Below are 23,452 nucleotides of genomic sequence, written 5' to 3'. Positions count from 1 at the left end.
GGGTGGTACCCATTAATTTTTATTTTTATTTTCAATTTTGACCTTCGTTCTGAAAAGAAATATAAATGAGTTCTTAGAATTTCCACAGAAGTAGTCGCTTGCATTCACAGAAAAGAACTCCAGCTAGTTGAAAGCAATGGACTTAAAAATAAGACGAATAAAGTCTTAGAATGACCAGATAAACGTGTTTGGAATCTAAAATATCGTTAAGAATTTTTCGTGAGTTGTTTTATCTGGAGTGTGTCTTCCAAAAGGGCAACGTCTAATCCATGAAGAGAAAGAAATGATATATTTCAGCACGTTTTAGCTTACAGTTCGAAAGATTACCATTAACCGTACATTTTCAGTACGGACAGTGAAAGGAACTTTATTCACGACTTTTGAATTTTACGTTTGCTATCAGGGAAACTGCCTTTTAAAATGCCTATCTGTGATATGAAAACGACTGACATCCATTTGGAATCAAACCGAAAGCGAAACAGGTTATTTAACCATTGTCACGGATAACACTCTGGCGGAGGGATTGCGGTTGTGGCTCTGACCCTTTGCAAATATTTCCTACTTGCGATTGCTGGAGATGTCTTTCGTCCTAAGGATATGGAACGATATTGTTACAAACACGCACACTTTTAAACTGATGGTTTTGGTATATATATATGACTGCGATCTTGTTTTTTTTCCCTCTTTCCCTTATCTTCTGTATCCAGCAAAAGAATCTATAACTTCCTCGGAGTTCGCGACCTGATGGATGAAGACTAGCAATTACTGTCCAAAAGACAGAAAAAAATCGGTTTCTTCTTGCTCCACCTTTTCGGATGCTAGTGTGTGTGGGTTCTTCTAAGGCTTCGAAAAATGCGGTGACGTTCTATTTTCCTCTATTCATATGAGGTCCTTCACCCCCTTTGTTTCAAATCTTAAGAATTGATTTAGATTAGTTCTTTTTACATGCTTCTGCAGAGGCAAAATTAGAAGAAGCACGTCATCATCTAACATCCACCTGAGAAAAAGAAATCTACAAAATAGGCCATTGAAAAATAGTAATTAAGTAGACGAATGGTATTATTTCTCAGACAAACAAAAAAGGTATAGTCAGCTTTTAAAACGTTTTTCCTTTATGCAAGTGTACAGTTTTTGTCTAGACACTAATCTACTTAACATCATTATAAGGAGAAGGGAGTGGTATGTTGATTGAGAAATAATAATTTTCTACTGAATATTTTCATCAAAGAGGTTATTTCTTCATAATGTTTATATATCTGCTTTCACTTATATTTAAAAAAAAAAAAAAAAAAAAAAAAAAAAAAAAAAAAAAAAAAACATACTGGCTTTCGGAAAGATCTTGTTGAAATACATTAGGCGTTCATCAATATGCAAAATTATAACGAGAGCTAGATAATGTAGTTGTTGCAATTGTACTACTAGAGAAGCAAATACTTTTTGCACTAACAGGGAGTACATCCTTTTTTGAGAGTCATTTAAATAAGGTAACGCATAAAAAATTGCTAAAAGCTCGTTAGTTCTATACTTTTTTAGTAAATCATGCACAAAACTAATACATATAAACCGATAAAACTGAGAACAAATTGCTAAAAAAATTGCTAAAGGCTCATTAGTTCTATACATTTTTAGTAAATCATACACAAAAATTAATACATATAAACCGATAAAACTGAGACATAGTTTAAAAGCTTCCATGCAAGTAGTGAAACATCTTCCCTAAACATTAAATTTTAAATATATGCTCTGAAATGCAAAGAAAGTTTAAAACTGTCTCATTTTCTTGACGGTTTAATGCTTGAAATTTATTGCTCAGAAAGTATACAACGAACCACAATTTTAAGTAGGTTCAAAATCACGTATTAAACTTAATGTGAAATTTAAGAACATTAACCTGAATATGCTAAGTCCATTTTACTTGCCTTCAGATTGATGCTGACATTTTCCATTAAAAGAATACAAGAATTGCGCGCCTTACTTTATTTTTTTACTGGATAAGGCTGCACAAAATTAAACCATATTTGGGGCAATTAAACGGTATTTCAATACCTTATATATATATACATATTGGTAGATTTCTCTTGTGAAAGGAGGAAGGAGGTAAAATGCGATAACACACATTTTTCTGTAACTATGATTTCTTAACTTTTATTTTAACATCCAAAACTCTTTGAATAGGGTAGCAAAAACTATACATAGTTACAAACATATGCCTTTCAGTCCTGTTGTATTCTCGCTAAATTAGCTATAGTATTTTAGTAGTTACGTCACTGTAATGTTTGAAAATGCAGTTTAAGCAATATTACGCGGCGCAGAGCCTGCACTTAGCAGCATTTCCTTCATCATGAATTGGCATGAATTGACATTATACCTGACGGGTATAAACTGTATACACTTTCCTGTAAATCATGCACAACGGCGACTTCACGATTGATTTTTCTATTATATAACATATATTTTAAAAACTACATTCAAAACTTTGCTTTCATTGAAATATGCTGAAGTTTCCTAAAGGGCGTAATATTTTGAATACATAGGATGATTCAGAGTAGGCGGAAATTAATTTGCTAATGGCATTTTTAAATCATTAATCAATTTTCATAAAACAAGAAGCATTTTGTTCTTTACAGCATTAGAATTTATTAACACGATGTAGTCGTCTTTCAAAATTTCGGACGGAAGGAAATGCGTAAGTGGCTCAACAAAGTTCACTCGAGGTTTTCAGTAATCACCAAGACACGCATCTTAAGAAAGTGGCTTATACGCATCGCACAATATGAAGTGTTCTAAAAGAAGAACTAAATTTTCGTATATGCAAATCACATTACAGCCAGAAATTAACGAAAGATTGTGATCATTAGAAGAAATACGGGAAGATGACGCTTACTTGTAACCAAGATTGGCCCAATCTTTCCAGCAAAATGCTGTGAACAGATGGAGCCGTGTTTTATTTTGAGAGAAGGGGTTTGCTAGTGGAGCCTTTAGGAGTAGCGAATTTGCAGGTTCTTGAAAACGTACTGCACAGGCATCTCATCTACAGAAGATACATACTTATTCCCAAATGTTTACGAAAACTGGCGATTAATAGTGCTGCTTATGTGGAAATTAAGCTATGCATAATATTTCTACGATTGTAAGGAATAAAACGCTTCATGTTACATTAAAAATGACTAAGGATTTAAATTGTTATAGAAATTTTCAATAAGGAGTTAATCCTCATCGTTTCAATATAAAAGTCTTGAAAATTTTGTGTATTGAGCTTCAAAGGGAAAAAAGATATTTATTTATTTAATTGTAAAGAAATGTAGAAAAGGAAAATGATTCCCTCAATTTATGTTACACAGGAAATAAAAACAGAAGATTTCATGATTCTAGTTTGAAACAGAATTTAATGGAAAGGCTTTTATCTAACGTTTGAATATGGCCCACTAAAATGTAAATAAGGTTTAAAGCTTGAAGCTACATTGTTATGGACATTAAAAAATATCCATTTCAGGCATCTAGACAAAAATAGCAAGCACTTTGCTTTGCTTGCTATATACCGGAGGCAGTTTTGAACAGCGTAACTACGATGCTTAATAATTCAAAAAAAATTATTAAATTCACATATATGTATCATGCGATGAATCTAAAAATTCTATTTCCCACCAAGCGGGGAAAATGTTTAAAAGAAATGGATTTTACTGAAATTATCTGCTTAAGCAAATTCTATAGATAATTTTCGCAGTAGTTGGCAGTTTAAAATTAAAAAGAAGAAAAGAAAGAAAAAGGATTTATCTTGCATTATGTATGATTTTTCATAGAAATTTTTAAATATGAATTAAAAATCAGTGATTTACTGGAGGAAAAACTTGCTTTAATATTATTAAATATAAAAGCATTTGAATTAATCGTGACATAGCCATATCAGGAAAACATATACAGTACGTGTGCAAAGTATTAGACCTGGGTTCGTGCGAAAACGAAAAATAAAGAAAACAACATTTTTACTTTGTAGAATGTATCAGGTTTTTCGAAACAAGAAATGAGAGAAAAATCCGATATGCCCTCGGTGGGGTTCGAATTACGTATCTTCCGACTGCTAACCAGATATACTATCACATGCGCCTCGAAGGCACGCAGTAGAGAAGGTGAAAATTTCTTTTTAGATTTCAATATATAGTTCTTGTCATCTATACAAAGCTTGATACGTTCATACAGCTGTTTGATTCCTTCGTAGAACTCATTTTTAGGAATTCTGTTTAAGTCTCTGGTTACGGTTTTTTGAATTTCTTCAGTGCTAAAAAAATAATGGCCCTTCGCATAAGACTTAACGGATAAGAAATTAACCTGAGTGTATCAAATTAGAGGAATAAAGAGGGTGGGTGAGAATTGTGACACTTTTATTTGCTAGAAAATGCTCACAGGATGGAATTGTCGGCATTATCTGAGGAGAAGAAAAGAAGTCGTGCAAAAAGGAACCAGTTATTTGATTGTTTCCAAACCTAATATGGTGAATTCTTTTGAGAACTCCCTATTATATGAAGCTCAATGTCTATTTTTTAGAAACAAAAACTTTAAGAATTATCTCTTTCCAATGAGAAATGGCCATCAACATAATCTTTAATATTTCACATTTTTTACTGAACTTTTTATGGTCATGGGGAATCTCTTCTGGTTCACAAAAAATGATTGCTGTTTGGTTTAAATATTACAAGCAAAGCACAAAGATTCTTCTCGAGCCACAATTTGTTAAAAAAAATCAGGATTAATATTTAATGTCTTCCATTTAGATCAAATCACGACGTGGAAAAATTTGCATCTTCTTTCTCTTCTGTCAAAGCGTGAAAGAGAAAAGGAAAATAAATTCCTCTTTTTTAAGATCTGCGAGATTTTTGTGAGCAACATCTTTATTAATGTTAACCTCACTAACTAACATTTAAAAAGACAGGTGATAATTTTTCAGCAACAATTGTCGAATCTTTTCTATATTCTCCTCCGTTCAAGACTATGAAGGGTGCAACTCTTTGATTTATCATCGACATCTTTGCGTCCATCATGAAATTGTTCACACCGAAGAAAACGTGGGATCATGTTATTTCACATTTCCATTGCCATTTTCTCCCGCTTCAAAGCAAAACTTTATTGCTATTCTTTCCTAAGCTTTCGAACCCATGACAGCAGATTTTCACTGGATCAAAGGAAACGATTACCTGCTCAGAAAATTTTATCCGTAAGCAAACGATGCTCTAGAAAAAACAAGATTTAATGAGATGTCGTTGTAGTAAATGCTGCTAATTACTGTCTGGCGAGTTATTTGAAGTTTGTTAAAAATTAGTTCTAAAATTTTGTAGAGGCGCTGTACATATTTTTCTTTTGATTTTTTTTTTTTTTATAAGCTTCAGCCAAATTTAATACACTTATTTTTCCAGTTCTGTAGGGAAAAATGGCTGACCATTTTGAAACTAGTTGATATTTTGAAGGGCAAGTGTTTTACTTATAGTATTTTTTAAAAACCTAAGATAGATTGTAATGCATATACTTCATCTATACTGCTCCTTCATAGTCTAGCCACATATTCTTAAGTAGTATTTGATAGCTGATTTGGGGGGGGGACAAACAGATGTATTACTTTAAAAGAGTATTCTTCATAGCTTATGTTTCATAGGAAGAAGCGGCCAGTAGCAAAAAGGATTCTGCAGGGTTTAAAATAAAGAATATGTTTCTCGGCGGGAAAAAAAAAAAAAAAAAAAAAAAAAAAAAAAACCTAAAGCAATGTTGCCACTTATTGTTAGAACTTTAATTGTCGCCGCCCAACCAGGATAGTGCTTAGCGACGCGGACTGTCGTACGAAGGACCCGAGTTCGAATGCCAGAGAAGGTGTAGATGTTTGTAAATGTATAGTGTCTGTGCGGCATGGGGGGGAATCTAAATATGCGGCTAGCCGAAAGTCCTCTCGAGAGTTTGTTGGTAGAGGAAGAGGGGTAAAATACGCTTGCACGCGTCTCCCCCTGAGTGCTCTCCATCTAAATTGGGGGTGGAGCTGTGCAAAGTCATACTGTCACCTGTACGGTGCCAACGACAGGCGCAATCTTGCACTCGTTGCCTCGATGTATTTCATTACTGTCAGACAAGTGAGATAAGTAACAACAACAAGAACGACACTTTAATTGTCAGCCAGATTTTAAAAGGCTATATTCTTTTCCATTTGAAACGGGCAATCACAGTTCTCGTATTTTCTTGTAAAATATTTTAGTTAATGACGTCATGAAAATCTTAAACCATGCAGGATAGAATAATTATGAAAAAAATAAAATTTAACTTGAGAGCAAGTGATGTAGTACTCGCATAAAAAATTTGATAACGCTGACAGAGTGATTCGTTAACAATAGTGAGAGTTGAAGCAGGTGCAAGTCTGGCGCGTGTGCACTTATCATGGCCAAGGTTGTTACGTTGACATCTGCAGCGACCTTTCCCTGAGTGTGCAAAGCAATTCTCCCGCTATGTTCTCCCGCAAGATGATGTAAGGGCTGAGCTGTAATTTCAAGGATTCCATCTCACAGTGAAAATAAATTGAAAAAACGCTTTGTTATGAACAAACTGATGAAGCACGAATTTTTTCTTTTCGCTATGGTCAAGGGCAAAGTTTTTGAACCTTGACATGAGCATAGAGAATGTTCTCAGTACTTTCAAAGTTTTACTCATTTTTTATAATTTTTTTAACGATAATATTATGTTATTTTTTTTAAATGCTAATGAGACTGGAATTTTAGATAGTGTTGTTGATCACATGAGGTAATTTTAAAATCTGATCTTCCTTTTACAGGACAAGAAAATGAAATAAGGATGTTTTTTTTTTTTTAAGCTTATCAATTTCACTTTGTTTATGAGATTTTGTTTACATTGTGAAGTGTATAATATTTTTACTAATAGTTATTTTAATTTGTTAGCGATTTCTGTTATCTGTTGTTTCTCTCGCGTTTCCTCGTCAGGATGTAAATGAGTTAGAGTGTATTTAAACTGAAGCAGCGAAACGGTTAGTGACAGCCTGTTTCCCCATTGAGTGCGCATATTGTTGTTTTTACCAGCTGTCTGAATTCTAAATCTCGGCTTCGCATTCTTGCTGCCGAAGTGTAATATCACGCCGGTAGAGGTTTCTGAGTCAACCTAACCTACTAGGTTAAATTAATCTGCGTAGTCTTAAACTACTAGCTTATATTTAAATTTAATTTAGTTTACCATTATCTTTAATTAAGATAAATAGTTATTATTATCTTTAGTTTTTATCACCATAAGAGGATGATGGATTTGTAAGCAGAAAGTATGTACCATCTGTAAGTAATTAAGTTCAATAAAAGGGTCTTTTACACCGTTCCCCCGTTGTATTCATCTTTTAGTCTTAGTGATAAGTCGCTAAGAGACTTTCAAGTAGGTTTAATTGCAGTTTACGTTAGCCAAAAAGACTAGATCTTACAACATCCATTTTATCGAAATCGCTTTGTAAGATATGAATCATTTCTTTTCTTTCTTATTAATGTCTTTTTCAAAATACGAAAATAGACCTTTATTATTTAAAAACATATAATATTTGTTTTTCAAACAAGTCTCACCAGTGAAGTTTGCTCTAGTGAATACCTAAGCTGTCATTACAACGGAACAGCTTTAATCAATATTTGTTCTATAAACATTAAATTATATTAACATTTCTGTTTATTTTATTCTTAACACCTTTATAAATTACGTAATTTTTGTCGTGTCACTCTTAAGTATTTATTACTTTAATTATTAAGTGTACAATCTTATCTATGTTTTTCCAAATTATAAATGAAAGCGTTTTAAATCCTACTTCATAAAATACACTTGGTTATTATTTATTATAAGTAAATTCAGGCTAAATGAGCAGAGTGTAATAAAGTAACAGATGTCTGTTTCTTGTTTTCTATATGCAATATGTTATTTTATATCTTAGCAGAAAAAAGGAGCAGAAGTTCCAGAAAAGTCGCCACGTTGTTTAAATCAGGTAGATTTAGACTTTGTTGAAATAATATTTAAAATTTTGGCATACACATGTACATACATACACACAACAGTATCTAAACAATAATTTCTCAACAGTCTTCAGTTCTTCACCACACTTAGAAAGCACATTAGAATATAACTTCCATGTACACCCGTGAAAGAAGCATAGGTATAATATTTTTGGAAGTTTTATTTTAGAGGCAGAACAAACTTTAATGAAACGTTTTGAAAAGCAAAGATTAAGAGTTTAAATGCAGTTACGTGTTTCTTCTTCTTTCTTCATTTTCAATATACCAGCAGTCTCGTAAATTAAACAGCTTTCCTACTATTGCGTAGATAGGATGTTAGTTTACTATATCTATATCTTGCGCAAAAAAAGAGACAGTTCTATATCTCCCGTTCTGCTGGGCCGATTGAAGAAATTTAATTTGAGTTTTTCGTGTCTCGATAGGGCGATTTAGGATATATATTAGATTTATATATAGCATTGGTCAAACGTAGGTATTCGTATATAAAACCGGACTTTTTAGGAAATGATATAACTATTTTTTTCCATATTTCAATTCTACGACTAGAATTAAAAAATCGCAAGAGTAGTTTTTAATAAATTAGCTCTCAATATTTAAGTTTCTCAATGTTAATTGAATTTGGTATATATTTATTAATATCTCTTTTTTTATTAAACTTATTTGATTCCTTCTTTCACAGTTCGAAATTTAAGTTCGGTCCAAATAAAGTTTCGCACATATTTTCTGATTTGTTTTTAAAATTTTTATTTTTTAATAATTTTAATTTTGGCCATCCTTTTAAAATAGATGCATTTCTAAGTGTACTTGCTAAAACTTAGAGCTTTTTATTCAAAGTTTCCTAAGATATAATACGTGAATTTACATACAGACGAGTTTTGAAATTTGGCATATTTTGTGTAAGCTATAATAACGTCAAATGTGGTTTACGCGCTTTGTTAAAATTATTTGAAAGAATTAACGGTGCACCATTTTTCTGCTCGTGCACAGTTAAAAAAGGGAAATATTTTGCCATAAGCAAAGAATTTCTCCAGTTGAATTATTCTTGGCACAAGTTGAAAAAAAATTTACCAAGATAAAGTTTTGAATTTCTCGCTACGTTTCTCATCAAATTTTACAAAATCTAATATTAAAGCATAACCTGAGTCGTAGAATCGAAATATGGAAAGTAACAGGTACTTCATTTCAGAAAAAGTCCGATTTTGTGTCAAAATACGTATATTAGAACAATGTATATAAATATGGAAGAAAAATATATATAAATATGTAAGAAAAATAATGAATATGTTAAAGATTAAATTAGCAACGTAAATTTCCCTTCTCTATTCTAAAAATAATAATTCCTCTCTGCACTGCGTCATTTGGAGACTATTCTATGTCATATGATTCTTACGTAATTATGATGATGTAAATGGAACTAAAACTCAAGCAGGCAATAGTAATTTTACAGCAATATTAACTGCCCAATCAAAATGCCCTGAGAACCGAAACTAACTCAGTCTGATTTGAGATTTCATCGTGAACATCACACACTTGCTTTCCACGCTTTAGCTTAGGTATACTGCTGTCTGTCTGCTGCTGCTTTCTTGCTACAAAGGTATAAAAAATGTAAGCCTTTTGGAACAGTCACATTTAATGTGCCGACTTGTGTGTATCCGCAATATGTTACTGAAAATAAAACTGAAGATTTAATCTGAATTCGCCTCCAATTTCCTAGTCATTATGGATCAACACTTCTACGCCCAAAAAATTCCTTCACCTGCTCCTGGTCATTGCTCCTGCTCTTCAGTTACTTCTGAATTTGTTTTCATAACATATATATATATATACATATACATACATATATATATATATATATATATATATATATATATATATATATATATATATAGCATTGTTCCCTCATTTTGATACATTCTACTAATTTATATTAGGAGATAATATAATAATAAATATTTCTTTAGTAAATATATTGTTGTATCATAAATTATAATACGACGTTTAGCTTAAGAGAGCTTCTCCTGACGCATGCGCCGTTCGCGTTTATCCGCGCGGTGAATGATGACGTAACTGTTTATTAGGTATGTATGTATATGTATACCATTCTTACTTCTTCCCCTTTTTCTCTGCTGTACGCAACTATGTTTAAGTTAATCTCTGTCATTAAAAATGTTCATTGATATTACAATCTATTTAGGCTCATTTATTTCTTCAATGGTTATGGGCCCAGGAACGTTTCAACTGTGCCTAATTAGCAAAATACTTATTTTAAAATGAACATTTTGAAGTTTTCGAGCATTGAACTCTTAAGCCTAATTCAGTGCAAGAACTGTTACGTCTAATCAACGGTAAGAACTGATCAGCGTTCAGTTAAGCCTATTTTTATAGCACTCAATCTTGTTTTTTTGGCTGTGAGAGACTGTATTACATTATGTCGCATTTGACTACTATAGAAAAGCTCGGAAAAGATAATTTTGACAGTTGGAAATTACAAATAGAAGCAGTATTGATTAAAAACGACCATTGGGATTATGTAACCGGTAAAGCGCTAAAACCTGCTGAAGGAACCGAAGATGAAAAGAAATGGCTCCAAGCTGATCAAAAAGCTCGCGCAGATATAATTCTTGCTATTAATCCTAGTGAACTGTGTCATATAAAGCATTGTGTGACATCAAATGCTGTGTGGAATAAACTCAAAGCCGTATATGAATCGAAAGGACCTGCGAAGAAGGCTACATTATTAAAACAGCTTTTATTTAGAAAAATGGCGGAAAGCGAAACGATGTCTGAACATTTGAATAATTTCTTCGAAATAATTGATAAGCTTAAAGAAATGGAAATTGATATAGCTGATGATTTATTATCGATTCTTCTGCTCTATAGTATTCCAGAAAATTTTGAAAATTTTAGATGCGCCATCGAATCAAAAGATCAGTTACCTAGTCCCGAATCTTTGAAAATCAAAATGTTAGAAGAATGGGAAGCAAGAAAAGGGAAAACATCTCAAGATTCACAGAATGCATACTATACTGATTATAAAAGAAGAAATCAAGAAAAGAAGAAAAATGAAAAATGGAAGGTAAATTCAAACAAAAATTTTCCAGCTGAAAGAAATTTTCGAAACTTGAAGTGTAATTACTGCTCGAAAATTGGGCACAAGGCATCTGAATGCAGAAAGAAAATAGCTGATAGAAAATATGCGCAATCAAATAAGGGAAATCAAGGTTCTATGATGGCTTCTAATTATGAAGAGCAGATTAGTTTAGCAGTAAACAATGCTTATCAGAAGACCTCCTCATGGTGCTTAGATAGTGGCTGTACATCTCACATGTGCAATGACAGAAGGTTATTTTCAGAATTTCACCATCGAACGAATTCAACCATAAAGTTAGCAGTTGACAAAACAGCAAAAATTACAGGAATTGGAACTGTCCTTATAACAGTACCTAACGGAAATAAGACAATTAAACTTACGCTCAAAAATGTGTTATGTGTTCCGGAATTAAAATGTAATTTGCTGTCAACGTCTAAAGCTACTGCAAATAATCGTTCAGTGATTTTTACAGAACGACATGCTAGAATAATAGAACCAAATGGATCTATACTAGTGCAGGCTATTCGTCATGGTGATCTTTATTATATACATCCAAGCACTGAAACAGCTGCAATAGCACAGGTAAGTGATTTTGTAAAGTGGCATCTTAAATTAGGTCATTTAAATGAGTCTGATTTGAAAAGACTTAAGTCTGATAACATGGTTAGAAATTTAAATTTTAATAACACTGAATCTCTAAAAGACTGCAAAGTCTGTATCAGAGGTAAACAAACTGTGCAACCTTTTCAAAAAGAATCAAAATTTCAAAGTGATGAATTACTGTACTTGATTCACTCAGATTTGTGTGGACCTATGAGAGTCCCATCTCATGCTGGTTCGCGTTATTTTGTTACTTTCATAGACGACAAATCGCGTTATGTCGAAGTCAGTTTTCTTAAAACTAAAGATGAAGTGAAAAAGGCATTCATTAAATACAAAGCTGCGGTCGAAAATCGTCTAGGAAAGAAAATAAAAATCCTTCGGACTGATAACGGTGTCGAATATCGCGGAGAAGAATTTAATAAATATATTCAAGAATGCGGTATTAAACGAGAAGTCTCTGCACCAATGACTCCTCAATAGAATTCGAGAGCTGAACGCATGAACCGCACTTTAACTGAAATGGCCAGATGTTTGTTACTACAAAGTAATCTTCCCCAATCCTTTTGGGCTGAAGCCTTGAACTGTGCTGTTTATATTCGTAATCGTTGCCCAAATCGAAGCCTGGGAGTAAACAAAACACCTTATGAGTTATTTTTTGGCATTAAGCCAACTGTATCTCACTTCAAAGTATTCGGACAAAAATGTTTTGTACTTAATAAAAGGTCTAAAGGGAAATTCGATCCTCGATCAGAAGAACATATATTTGTAGGATACTCAAATGAATCGAAAGCATACAAGCTGTGGAATAAAAATTTCAGAAAAATCGTTATAAGCCGAGATGTTAGATTCATTGATGAATTTGAAAACTCTGCTAATTATGATAAAGATTTAGAAATTATATTTCTCGAAAATATTCCTGATAAAAAGAAGGAAAAACCTCTGAATGTAAATCAAATATCGGCTGATGAAATAACAGAAGACCCCTCAAATATGGCAGAAGCATCTGCTGAATCATCTGATAATGAAGATTCTGATTCCGAAGCACTACCTGAAATGCAGATTAAAAGGGGGCAGGTCGTCCAAAGAAAGTCAAGACTGGGAAGCCAGGAAGACCGAAAAAGGAGTACCACAATATAAACTGAAAAGGAAGAAATGAACAATGCACCTTATCGCCGTCTAATTGGTTCGCTTATGTATCTTTCTGTGTTTACTAGGCCGGATATTACATATGCCGTCAGTCATCTGAGCCAATTTAATAACAATCCTGGAAAACTACACTGGTTGGCTGCAAAGCGCGTTCTTCGATACTTAAAAGGAACTAAAAATTATTGTTTAAAATTTCGAAAGACTGGAAAAGCACTTATTGGATATACCGATGCCGACTGGGCGTCTGATGTTAATACTAGAAAATCGTATACAGGTTACCTATTCAAGCTAGCTGGAAATCCGATAACATGGGAATCACGAAAGCAACAAACTGTTGCATTATCAAGTACTGAAGCAGAGTACATCAGTCTTTCAGAAAGTGCCAAAGAAGCAGTTTATTTACGTCGTTTTCTTAAAGAATTAAATTTTACTGCTGATTATCCAACCATTATATATTGTGATAATCAAGGTGCACAAAAGCTTATGAAAAATGCTGTTTATCACTCACGTACTAAACTCATAGATATTAGACATAATTTCATTCGTGAAATTTATGAAAGAAATGAAATAGACGTTAAATATGTGCCAACAGAGAAAATGCCTGCTGATTTACTGACAAAAACATTGACTGCTTCGAAACATTCTAAGTGCTGTAAATTAATTGGAATAACTGTAAATGATTAATGTTTATTTTTTTTTTCAGCCGCCAAACGTCGAAAGGGGGATTGTTATATCATAAATTATAATACGACGTTTAGCTTAAGAGAGCTTCTCCTGACGCATGCGCCGTTCGCGTTTATCCGCGCGGTGAATGATGACGTAACTGTTTATTACGTATGTATGTATATGTATACCATTCTTACTTCTTCCCCTTTTTCTCTGCTGTACGCAACTATGTTTAAGTTAATCTCTGTCATTAAAAATGTTCCTTGATATTACAATCTATTTAGGCTCATTTATTTCTTCATATATAATATATATATATATACCATATATATAAAGTAAGAAATTTAGAACTAATTTTTCACAAAAACAAAAATTGAAATTCAGGTTTCTTGTTTTATGTCTTTACTGATAATTATTCAGCAGCTTAATGCGCGAAAATACTAGGCAGGATTATATTTTGTTTTTTAAAAAAATATTTTTTAATTATGCAATATATATATATATATATATATATATATATATATATATATATATATATATATATTGTGATAATCAAGGTGCACAAAAGCTTATGACTGTTGCATTATCAAGATGTATTATATATATATATAATACATCCGCTTTCGAGACATGAAGAATGTAAATTAAATTTCGTCAGTCGGCTCAGTTGAACAGGAGATATAGAAGTGTCCCATTTCTTGTGTGTTTGTACATGAAAATTAATGGAAAACAGTCTAATTTTAAAATTTAAAACAAATTAAGAACTAAAATGCTCCTCGGTAGCATCTTTAATACACAATTTTGGGACTTTATCTTACCATAAGATGATTTCAAGATTACGCTTTAATACTATTTTAATCGTATGTTTCCCTTATTTTAAACGATCCCAAAGAAATATAAATCTGCAAAAGTGCATAAAGAGGGTAAAGTTATTTACGCACACAGTCTTTCGTCATTAAAGAAATAGCAAGTATGTGCCAAATAGTGTATCACTACAAAAAGCCTTTTACCCAGTGTGTGGTTTAAGAATTGTTACATAAATATAGAAATATATAAACGTCGTGCTTCTTGAGACCTTGTACGGATTATTAAAAATATTATATGTGTTTGTGGTCCTTAAAATTAAGAACTTTCCCCTCTTATTTTCCTTTTCTTAATTTTATTCGTAACGACTAAATCATTAGAGACTATCTAAAAGCGGAGAACAGATGCAGTCTCAAATTATTTCTAGATGACTCCATTTACTCTCAAAGTAAAAGGCAGGTGCAAAACACTGAAGAGGCAGAACATTCTTGTTTGGAAGCGTACTGAGCCGTTTTGCTATAGCCTTAATTGGTTAGTCTCACTTGCATTCAAATTGCCGTGCTCAGTACAGTTAACCATTTAAAAGGCAAAGAAAAAAGACTTGCCAGGCGCAGCGGTCGTATGGAAATGTCATGGTATGTTAAATTTCTTTTTGAACTTTTAGGAAACGCTTAGTGGCTCGACCGTTAAATCGTTTATGTTTATGGTCGAAATACTGCAATATAGTAAATTACTCTTAATGAGAACAGATGTTGCTTACAATCGCTCATGATTATAATCTTCAAGAAGGCTTTATGATAATCTTTTCAATAGTTTGATCATAATAAAAAATGAGGAATAAGAGACACTCAATAATAACCCGTTGTTATATAAGAACTGTCGTAACATTAAAATATGTTATTCAGGTGATGGAAGATAATCTTATTGATTGGTTATTCGCTTGAGAAAGTAAAATTTTGCAATGCATTTCTACCTGATTCGTAGAACCAGACAGAGTTCCTTGAAATTAATATGCTCATGGTTTAAGAGAAATAAATGTAGCTGAAGCTGAAATATCTTCGACAGACAATCCTACTCATGGAAAGTTATTCGTTGAATACTTTGCTCCATAATTCGAGTAGGAAACTCCGAAATCTCTGGCAAATTTCGCATCCAAAGAAACGATGTAAAAGCTGGATAAAAATATAAAAGAAAAAATTCCAGCTTATAATGCATGACACCAAGTAAGATATTTTGAAATGGAATTACGGTTTTAAAAGCAAAATGTCGACTAAAAATTAAAGAGTATTAAAGTAGAACAGGAGACTTCACAGTCCTAGCCCAGAATTGAAAATGTCATTCTCCGCATACATTACTGATTTGCTAATCATTGTATCAGAAAATTACGTGGGAGACATGCCATATTTCCCTATAGACGCAGCATCTGAAATTCTGCTTAGCGAACAGGCTGCACTTACTAGTGTTACTTCTGTAAGTCAGTTAGTGCCATAATTTAGTGCCAGGTACAATAATAAAAATTTTTTTAATTGGGAACACATTTTAAATTAATTACAGCACATAAATAAAAACATTTTATACATATATGACTTCAGCATTTCCGTATGTTTACGGTATTAATTATGTATTTCTGCAATGTTGTAACACTAAAAGTTTGATGAAAAACGGTACTGATACGAGTAATTAGTATCAGACTTTTAAGAATTTAAAACTTTATTGGTAATTTTGTTGAATCTTAAATACGAAGTATTTTAAGAATGGAACTACGATTAATAATAATTTATTGGAAATTAATAATTATAATTTTATTGGTAATTTGTTGAATCTTAAATACGAAGCATTTTAAGAATGGAAGTACAATTAATAATAATTTACTGGAAATTAAGAAGGGTAGTTGTTCTAAGTGGAGAAACGAATACTTGCAAGTTAGTGACTTTAAATGAAAATATACCATGTTATATATAAGTCCTATATATTCAGCAATGGATGATTATAATTTTTCCAGTAACATTTTATACTCGGTTTCATTGCCGTGCAAAATCTTAAGTAATTAATCAGTAAACTCCTAAATTGTAACCTTGTAATTTACTTTGCGATGTTTAAATGTAAACCTAAAATTTAGTAACTGAGATTTATTTCTTAATCTCCAGAGTTTATAAATTAGTGCGCGTAATTTTTATAATAAATGCTCGAAATTACACTGTTAGTGCTTTGTTTATATCCCGGGATTTATCCGCAGTGGTTCCATCAGACAGATTACGAAACGCGTAGTTATTTCTATCAATGAACACACAAATACAATTGCTATGCAAATGGGTTTAAAAATTTATATACAGTAACAGCTGTAATGTATTATTTTCATTCTTGGTATATTAAAAGAAATTCTATTACTCATAGCAAAAACATTGTCCTTTGACATTTCCTATGTAGTTTTACTTTTATAATATAGCTACAAACCAGACTATTTTTCCTGTTTTTTCCCTGCTTTCTTCTGTTTTTTTTTTCTTTACTTTTTCTTTCATTTTTCTTCTCTCTTTCTTTTTTCTCCTCCCCCCCCCCCAGAGAATTCTTTCACAAACGCGTCATAGCTGAAAGCAGACGGCTTTAAAGTGCTTGCTATACTCAAGAACCTCCCTCATCACCCATTTTACATTTAGAGTGCTCTCAATGCTCTTATTCCTTACGAGTTGCCGAATGCTAGTAGTTCGACCGAGTTTGAATCCCAACAAACGGGCTGTCTGCTTGGGTATTTTCGTGGCTACCGTTATGAGTATTCCGAACGTGAGACAGTTTCGCTTAAAGGAACTCCAAGAAAGCAAAATTTCCCTTATGAAGACTGCTCTAGCATACTTTTGCTATAGCTGATTAAATAAACAAACATTTCTCACAGATAACAACAAATAGAAATTTACGCAATATTGTCCCATACTAAAAATTACGAAAGACGAATGGTTTCTTGATGAAGAATGGTTACTTTGTTTGCAATTACTGCTTTTGTTTCTAATAATTCTCTATCACATCTAAAGATTGTAGCTTTTGTGATGTCATACCAATATGAAAAGTGCTGTAGCAAAATTGGAAAATTTGCCATGCTTTCGCTCGGAATCAAACTGGGGTCTTCAGATTACCAGTCTGTTATGCTAACTACTCTACTACAAGACCACACAGAAGGAATAACTTTAATTACTTAAGTCAAACCAGTCCACTAGTGGAAGACAGAATATGATTCGTTGAACACTGGTAATTCGACCAGGATTTGAATCCCAATGAACGAGCTGAATGCATAATAGCTTCGTAGTTTCTCCATGTGTAACCTAAATACGAGGTAGTTTCTCACAGAAAACAATTACGAAGGCTTCCCTCTTCGTTTGAATATAGCCTTCACATGCTTTGTTATAATTAATCAAAGAAACAAATGCGAAATTCCTCATCAAAGACCAAGTGAGAGTGGTTTCTCTAAATAACTGTATTTTCTCTTCTGTGTTTTCTCTTAGAATTGAACGCGATCTTCAGAATTACAGACTGATTTGAAGGTAACTACAAGAACATATCTTAGAAATATAGTTAATTTCTTGTACTTTTGATAGAAAATATTCAATTCTGTTATTGTCAATACAGATGGCTTAGAAAGCATGAACTTAATAGAAAAACGTTGCTTAAAACGTTTTGAAAGATTGTATAAAACATGTTTTTGCACTTTTCTATTATTATTACTGTGTGTAGTTTGACTTGGAAGCATAAACCAGCATCAAACTTTTAATAGACGTTAAGCGAATTATCGCTGTATCTGTAATAAACAACAAAATCTTGAAAAGGTTAAAATAACTTTTTTATTGATAAAAGTTAAAATAACTTGAACATAAAACGCAGCTGTCGTGCTTGACAGTATCAACCACCACTTGTGTCGATATAACTTAAGTAACAGCCAAATTCAAATTAAAACGTAACCTAGTAGGCAAAGATTACACAATTTAATTTAAAACTGAGTTGGCTTAGAACGTCTCACCGGCTTAACAATTAAATGTCAGCAGCAATAACGCAAACCCAAGGAATTACAATCTTATCAGAGCTAGCGAAACTTAGTAACGCGGCCTCGAGAGGCAGACACACGCTGTGTCATACAATCCAATGTTCCTCAACTTAAATACTATCTAACGCATTTACATTTCTTATGAGGAAACGGGAATGGAGGAGTGATACTAAAAGCGGAAATTATAAATAACTAGTTAATGCGAAATAATAGTAATCGTATAAGTTAAAATTTGTACAAGCTATTTAACAAGCATTAACAAAGGGAAATTGTCTCATAATTTGCAATAAAACTATTTTTTTTCAATAATGAGGATCCTAACAAAGGAGAGTCAATATTATTTATGCATTTGTTTTTAATTCTCTAAAGGTTTTCTTTCAGTCAGTCAATAAATACATTTAAGCTAATAAATATGAAGACATCTTTTTCCTTTTGAGAACATAAACTACAGCTAAAATTAATACTACAGATAATACAATTAATTTACAATGGAAAGGAAATTTATGCGAATTTAAGGAAAATTGTAAACATGAAATCTGTTCAATATTTTTGTATCAGCTTGTTAGGTACGTTCCTCACCTCTTACGTTAAAAAATATCAGACTAGAGACAATTTTAAGTCCCAGCTGAATTAAAAGAAAGTATAATAGTTCTTTAATACATCATGAATAATATTAAAACTAAGGAATATTTCTATTTCCTTTAAAGCTTTCAACAAGTAAAGAATGTTATTGGATGGAAAATTTCTCTTATACTAGGTGCATTGGCTTCTGTGCATTAGTTTGAAATCCGGAACAGACATGATTTCAAGAAGTTTATATATACATGGTGAGTGGATGTGTGTATATATAATCCATATCGTACTCTACATTATTTCAGCGAAAATGTGATGCATAATCGCAAATCAGCAGTCTTAGCGGAAAGTGCTGAGACGTTTATACTGTTTGGAGTGCAGCGTACGTCCTTCTGACCCATTGGCTTTTACTTGTGAGACATGATTAACGAAGTTTTGGAATTAGAAAAACAGCTTCAAACTTCCTCTGATCCCGTCCAGATTAACGTCATCAATGTCCAATAACTCAGTAATAATAATAATAATAATAATAATAATAATAATAATAATAATAATAACCTTCAGGAAAAAAAGGACAAAAAAAAAGGCATTTAATCATTTTCTAATTTTCAAACTAATATCTTTCAAACTATATCTAATGCCGATTATTCCACTTTAAAGATATGAATTATTTTAAATCGCATCGGTGTTACGTTTCCAATGATCTAATATTCTAAAAATCACATTGCAAATAAAGAATATTTGAAATTGTACAAGCTGTTCATTATTGAACAAAAAACCTTTCGAGCACCATATCAACACACTAATGAGTTACTCATCTCTCTCTATATATATACATATATATAAATTACAAATGCACGAAGAAATACCTAAAAATAGATATCTATATTTACACCCCAACCGTTTCTATTTTTCTGAAAGAAAACTTGAATTACGACATTTTTTTTTTTTTTTTTTTTTTTTTTTTTTTTAGGATCTTAACCTCGCCGTTATATAGCTGCTGAAGCATGTCCACTCAAGGTCAAGGAAAACTCTCTTCTTGCGGTTTGAGCCATTATTCATATCAAAAGAGCGTGTAAATAAAGCATTCATGCAGCTGAAACTTCGCTTTGACAACCTGACACTTGATTTTTCGAATGGCTTTCGTTTCCGAGAAAGATTTGACCTAGACCCTGAGAACAGAAGTATCTGCTTGATTGGTCACCCCACTCCAGGATTTTTCTCGCAAATCGCAAACCAATCGTGTGCAACCAAAAGGTGAGAAAGCGATTTGAAGTCTCACATATTTTTTTTAGAAAGTATTGGAATTTAACGAACACACAGAAACCTTCCGGGTTCAAATAATTTCTTTAACTTTCGGTATTGTCCGTATAGTGTTCTTACAACCCGTCATGGCTGACTGAACGCTTTTCATTTGACCTTAAGCTAAAAGAAAGGTGTTTTATAACTAAACAGGTTTACAGTTCAAATTGTTCCATTCTATTTTAATATAGTATTTAAGCAATTTTGGAGTTAATTCTAATATTGCTGGAAATCATTCTGTGAATAAAATGAAAATAAAATAAAAATTGCGCAACTTTTCCCTTCCTTTTCTTCCTTCTTTTTTTAATGTTTGATTCAGCGTGATCATGTATTCTCAAAATATCTAAGAAAAATGCTACTCAAACAGATACTGCATGCAACCACGTTTCACATATCGTACTTGATATATCAAGCGAGAAAGGGGAGTATATAAGCAAAATAAGCATAATACAAACAGTGATTGAAACTGTTGTTAAATTAGCGAAAAATGATCAATTCCGATTAAAAAGCAGCTGAGTACCGAGGTATATTTTCCTTAGTTCTCTATTAAAAGCAAACTCATCAATTCTTAAGGACCTTGACCTAATTTTAACGTTGAGGAATCATCACCTTGAGGAACTACGAGAATTATTACAGACCTATCATTAGACATAAAAAAATAAGTGTTTTTACTAAATAAAACGAGTTTGCTGAAAAGTATAAATTTAAATGTAGGTCTACTTGTACAATGAGAACATAAAAATTTTAAATCATTTCCTTTTACTAATTGATTAAATTTGAAAACTATTTTCTCTTAACATCAAGCAAAGGCTAAGTTATAAGGTATTTCGCCCACTTCCCTAGCGTTCCTTCGTCGTGTAGTTGGTTCTGCACACTGAGCCGGTATTTCAGAGGCCCGTGGTTCGATTCCCGGCGAAGGCGGTTGCATATTTTTCATCTATTCTGCTTTCAATTAACCTAATGACTCTACTAGTGGCGTCCGAACTAAAAGGGTTGTGGATGATGATTCTCCGCACCCAGGATTTGGCGACTAGGTCCCCTAAACCTTAGTCGCCCTTTAAAAAGGGGAGTATATAAGGTATTTCTCCAACCTTCTTGGCGTGCCTTCGTGGTGTAACGGCAGCCTGCTGGGCCGGTATTCCAGAGATCCGTGGTTCGATTCCCGGCGAAGGCGGTTGCATATTTTTCATCTTTTCATTTAACTTAATGACTCTACAAAGTAATGCACTTAAATGAAGACTATAAAAGCAATATTCAAGTGCCAAATGTATTCCTAGTAAAAAGCAATACTAAGGTCAGCACAACCCTGTTTGTTGGAATACACAATAAGACTTTATATTCTTTAGGCTATGACTCAGTACTTGCATGTTTGATGCTGTTTTAGTGTCCATTTTCTTTCAGAAGATAAATAATGCTCTACAACAAATACACACACATATATATATTAAAATCGCTAACTTGAATATAAATGTAACGATGTATGTATATTGAAAATATACATAAGCGTAATCAGCAGAATAATTATTTATTTAATTACAAGAATAGTCCGAAAAGAAAAGAAACTTTTTAAATAATTAATTACATAAAAGCTATAAAATTACGTAAATTTAAGTGGTACCGAAAAATGATGTTTCAACGTGAAGTGATAAAAAAATGAAATTTACAAAATTAACTTACTGGATTCGCTCTTCATATGGATGACTAGCGTGAGAGGGTCTCCAACGTTAACCGGACCGGTTATCCTGTTTCCCGAAGGACCGAATCCGCTTCGAATTTCCATGTTGCATTGTGGAGGAGGGAGAGTGAAAACCACTGGACTTCCCGTCCGAACCTTCACTGCAGAGCTCCTGGGAAGAAAAGATCTAGTTCCAGTTTATTTCATTTAGTTCCGAACTAGTTTAATATGCAGTTACAAGTACCAAATGAAATTTAAAATATAACTTAAATTATAATTAAACTTAATTAAATTAATTACTTAAATTAATCAACTTAATTAATTAACTTAATTAAATTGATTACTTAAATTATAAGAACATCCAAGCCATAAATAGCTGTTTACAAATTTTACTGAATCCTCTGACTCAGATAACGTAAAATCTATTTCAAATATTTAATTTTTAATTTATATAATCATCTTATTTATCTATTTTATTTTTATGAAATCTACGCAGTCTCTACAAAATTTCATTTTTGATTTTTTTTCAACTGATTCCAGCGAAGTTGCCAAACGAAGCTGTGATTAATTACTTAACTTCAGCTTTTTAAAAATATTATTCGTCTGCTCACGAAAATAATTTTAAATGACATTTATGTTTGAGTTTAAATGACATTTATGTTTTCATTGTTTAATTTAGTTGGTAATTTCTCTTACGGACTCAAAGACTGAAGCAGTCAGAAGCAGGTGAAGATCACTTTCAAAAAACACCATTCTGAGAATATTTGAAAGGCTTAGAAAGATTTAATTACGGAATGAAAGATCATTCTAACAAATAGTTCTTACAAAAGTATCTAAAAGCTGTACTAGCAAGTCAAGGCATGTACAGCAATAAAACATATGTGGAAAGCAAAGCAGTGATAAAGTGAGAATTTTATTTTATACTCGATTTATTGCGTATATGTTATATGTGTTTATATAAAAAACTTTGCATACTTAGTAGTTGTAATTTCGCTTTATTCAAAGTTTCTGTAAAGTAATTTCTGTAAACTTCTGCTTCCATATTGCCCTACTTTCAGTTGGAATCATGTATTTGGAGAATATAATCCGATAAACATACCACCGTAATACAAATTATTTAAGGAGGCAAAACAAAAAGAGATTCAAAGCTAAGAATGAAAGTTATAGAATTTGAATATCTTAAAAACCATGAGCATTTGGCAGAAGGCAAATTACCCGAAAGAACTTTGTTATTTTCTCGAAATTGCTTCGAGTTGATTTAAAATATTTTTAATTTATAAAATTTAACTCTTAAAAATATTTTAAAGATTTATTTATATATTTTAAAGATGCAAGTGTCAAATTTAATGATGTTACAAAAAGAATTAATGGTATCTCTAAAGATTATCTGTATGCTTCTACAAGTAGGTTAATTTTTATAATTTTATGACAGTAAAAATTAAATTTATTCGTTCAAGTAATTAGGAAAAAAAGAGTTGAAACATTAAAGTAATTAAAGGCCGGAATGCTTAGTCTTGAATTTAAATAGAGCTTAAATTCTG

At 32.3% G+C, this 23,452-nt stretch overlaps 1 protein-coding gene across 3 annotated transcripts in view; it reads right to left on the bottom strand.

The window, feature by feature from the left end:
* Positions 1-23,452, bottom strand: part of LOC118180911 (uncharacterized) — a 130,444-nt gene that overhangs the window by 21,715 nt on the left and 85,277 nt on the right. For 2 of the 3 annotated variants that reach the window (XM_035349993.2, XM_035349991.2), the window contains exon 6: positions 21,914-22,098. In XM_035349993.2, the coding sequence (XP_035205884.1) occupies positions 21,914-22,098 (185 nt within the window). The remainder of the gene's footprint in view (positions 1-21,913; positions 22,099-23,452) is intronic. The other variant, XM_035349994.2, reaches the window with a different exon arrangement.

This window comes from Stegodyphus dumicola, chromosome X1 (assembly GCF_044657685.1).
Source record: "Stegodyphus dumicola isolate Sdum_Otavi_A_Nest chromosome X1, ASM4465768v1".
In the NCBI taxonomy this organism is placed as follows: domain Eukaryota; kingdom Metazoa; phylum Arthropoda; class Arachnida; order Araneae; family Eresidae; genus Stegodyphus; species Stegodyphus dumicola.
This window is presented reverse-complemented; position numbering and strand designations above follow the sequence as displayed.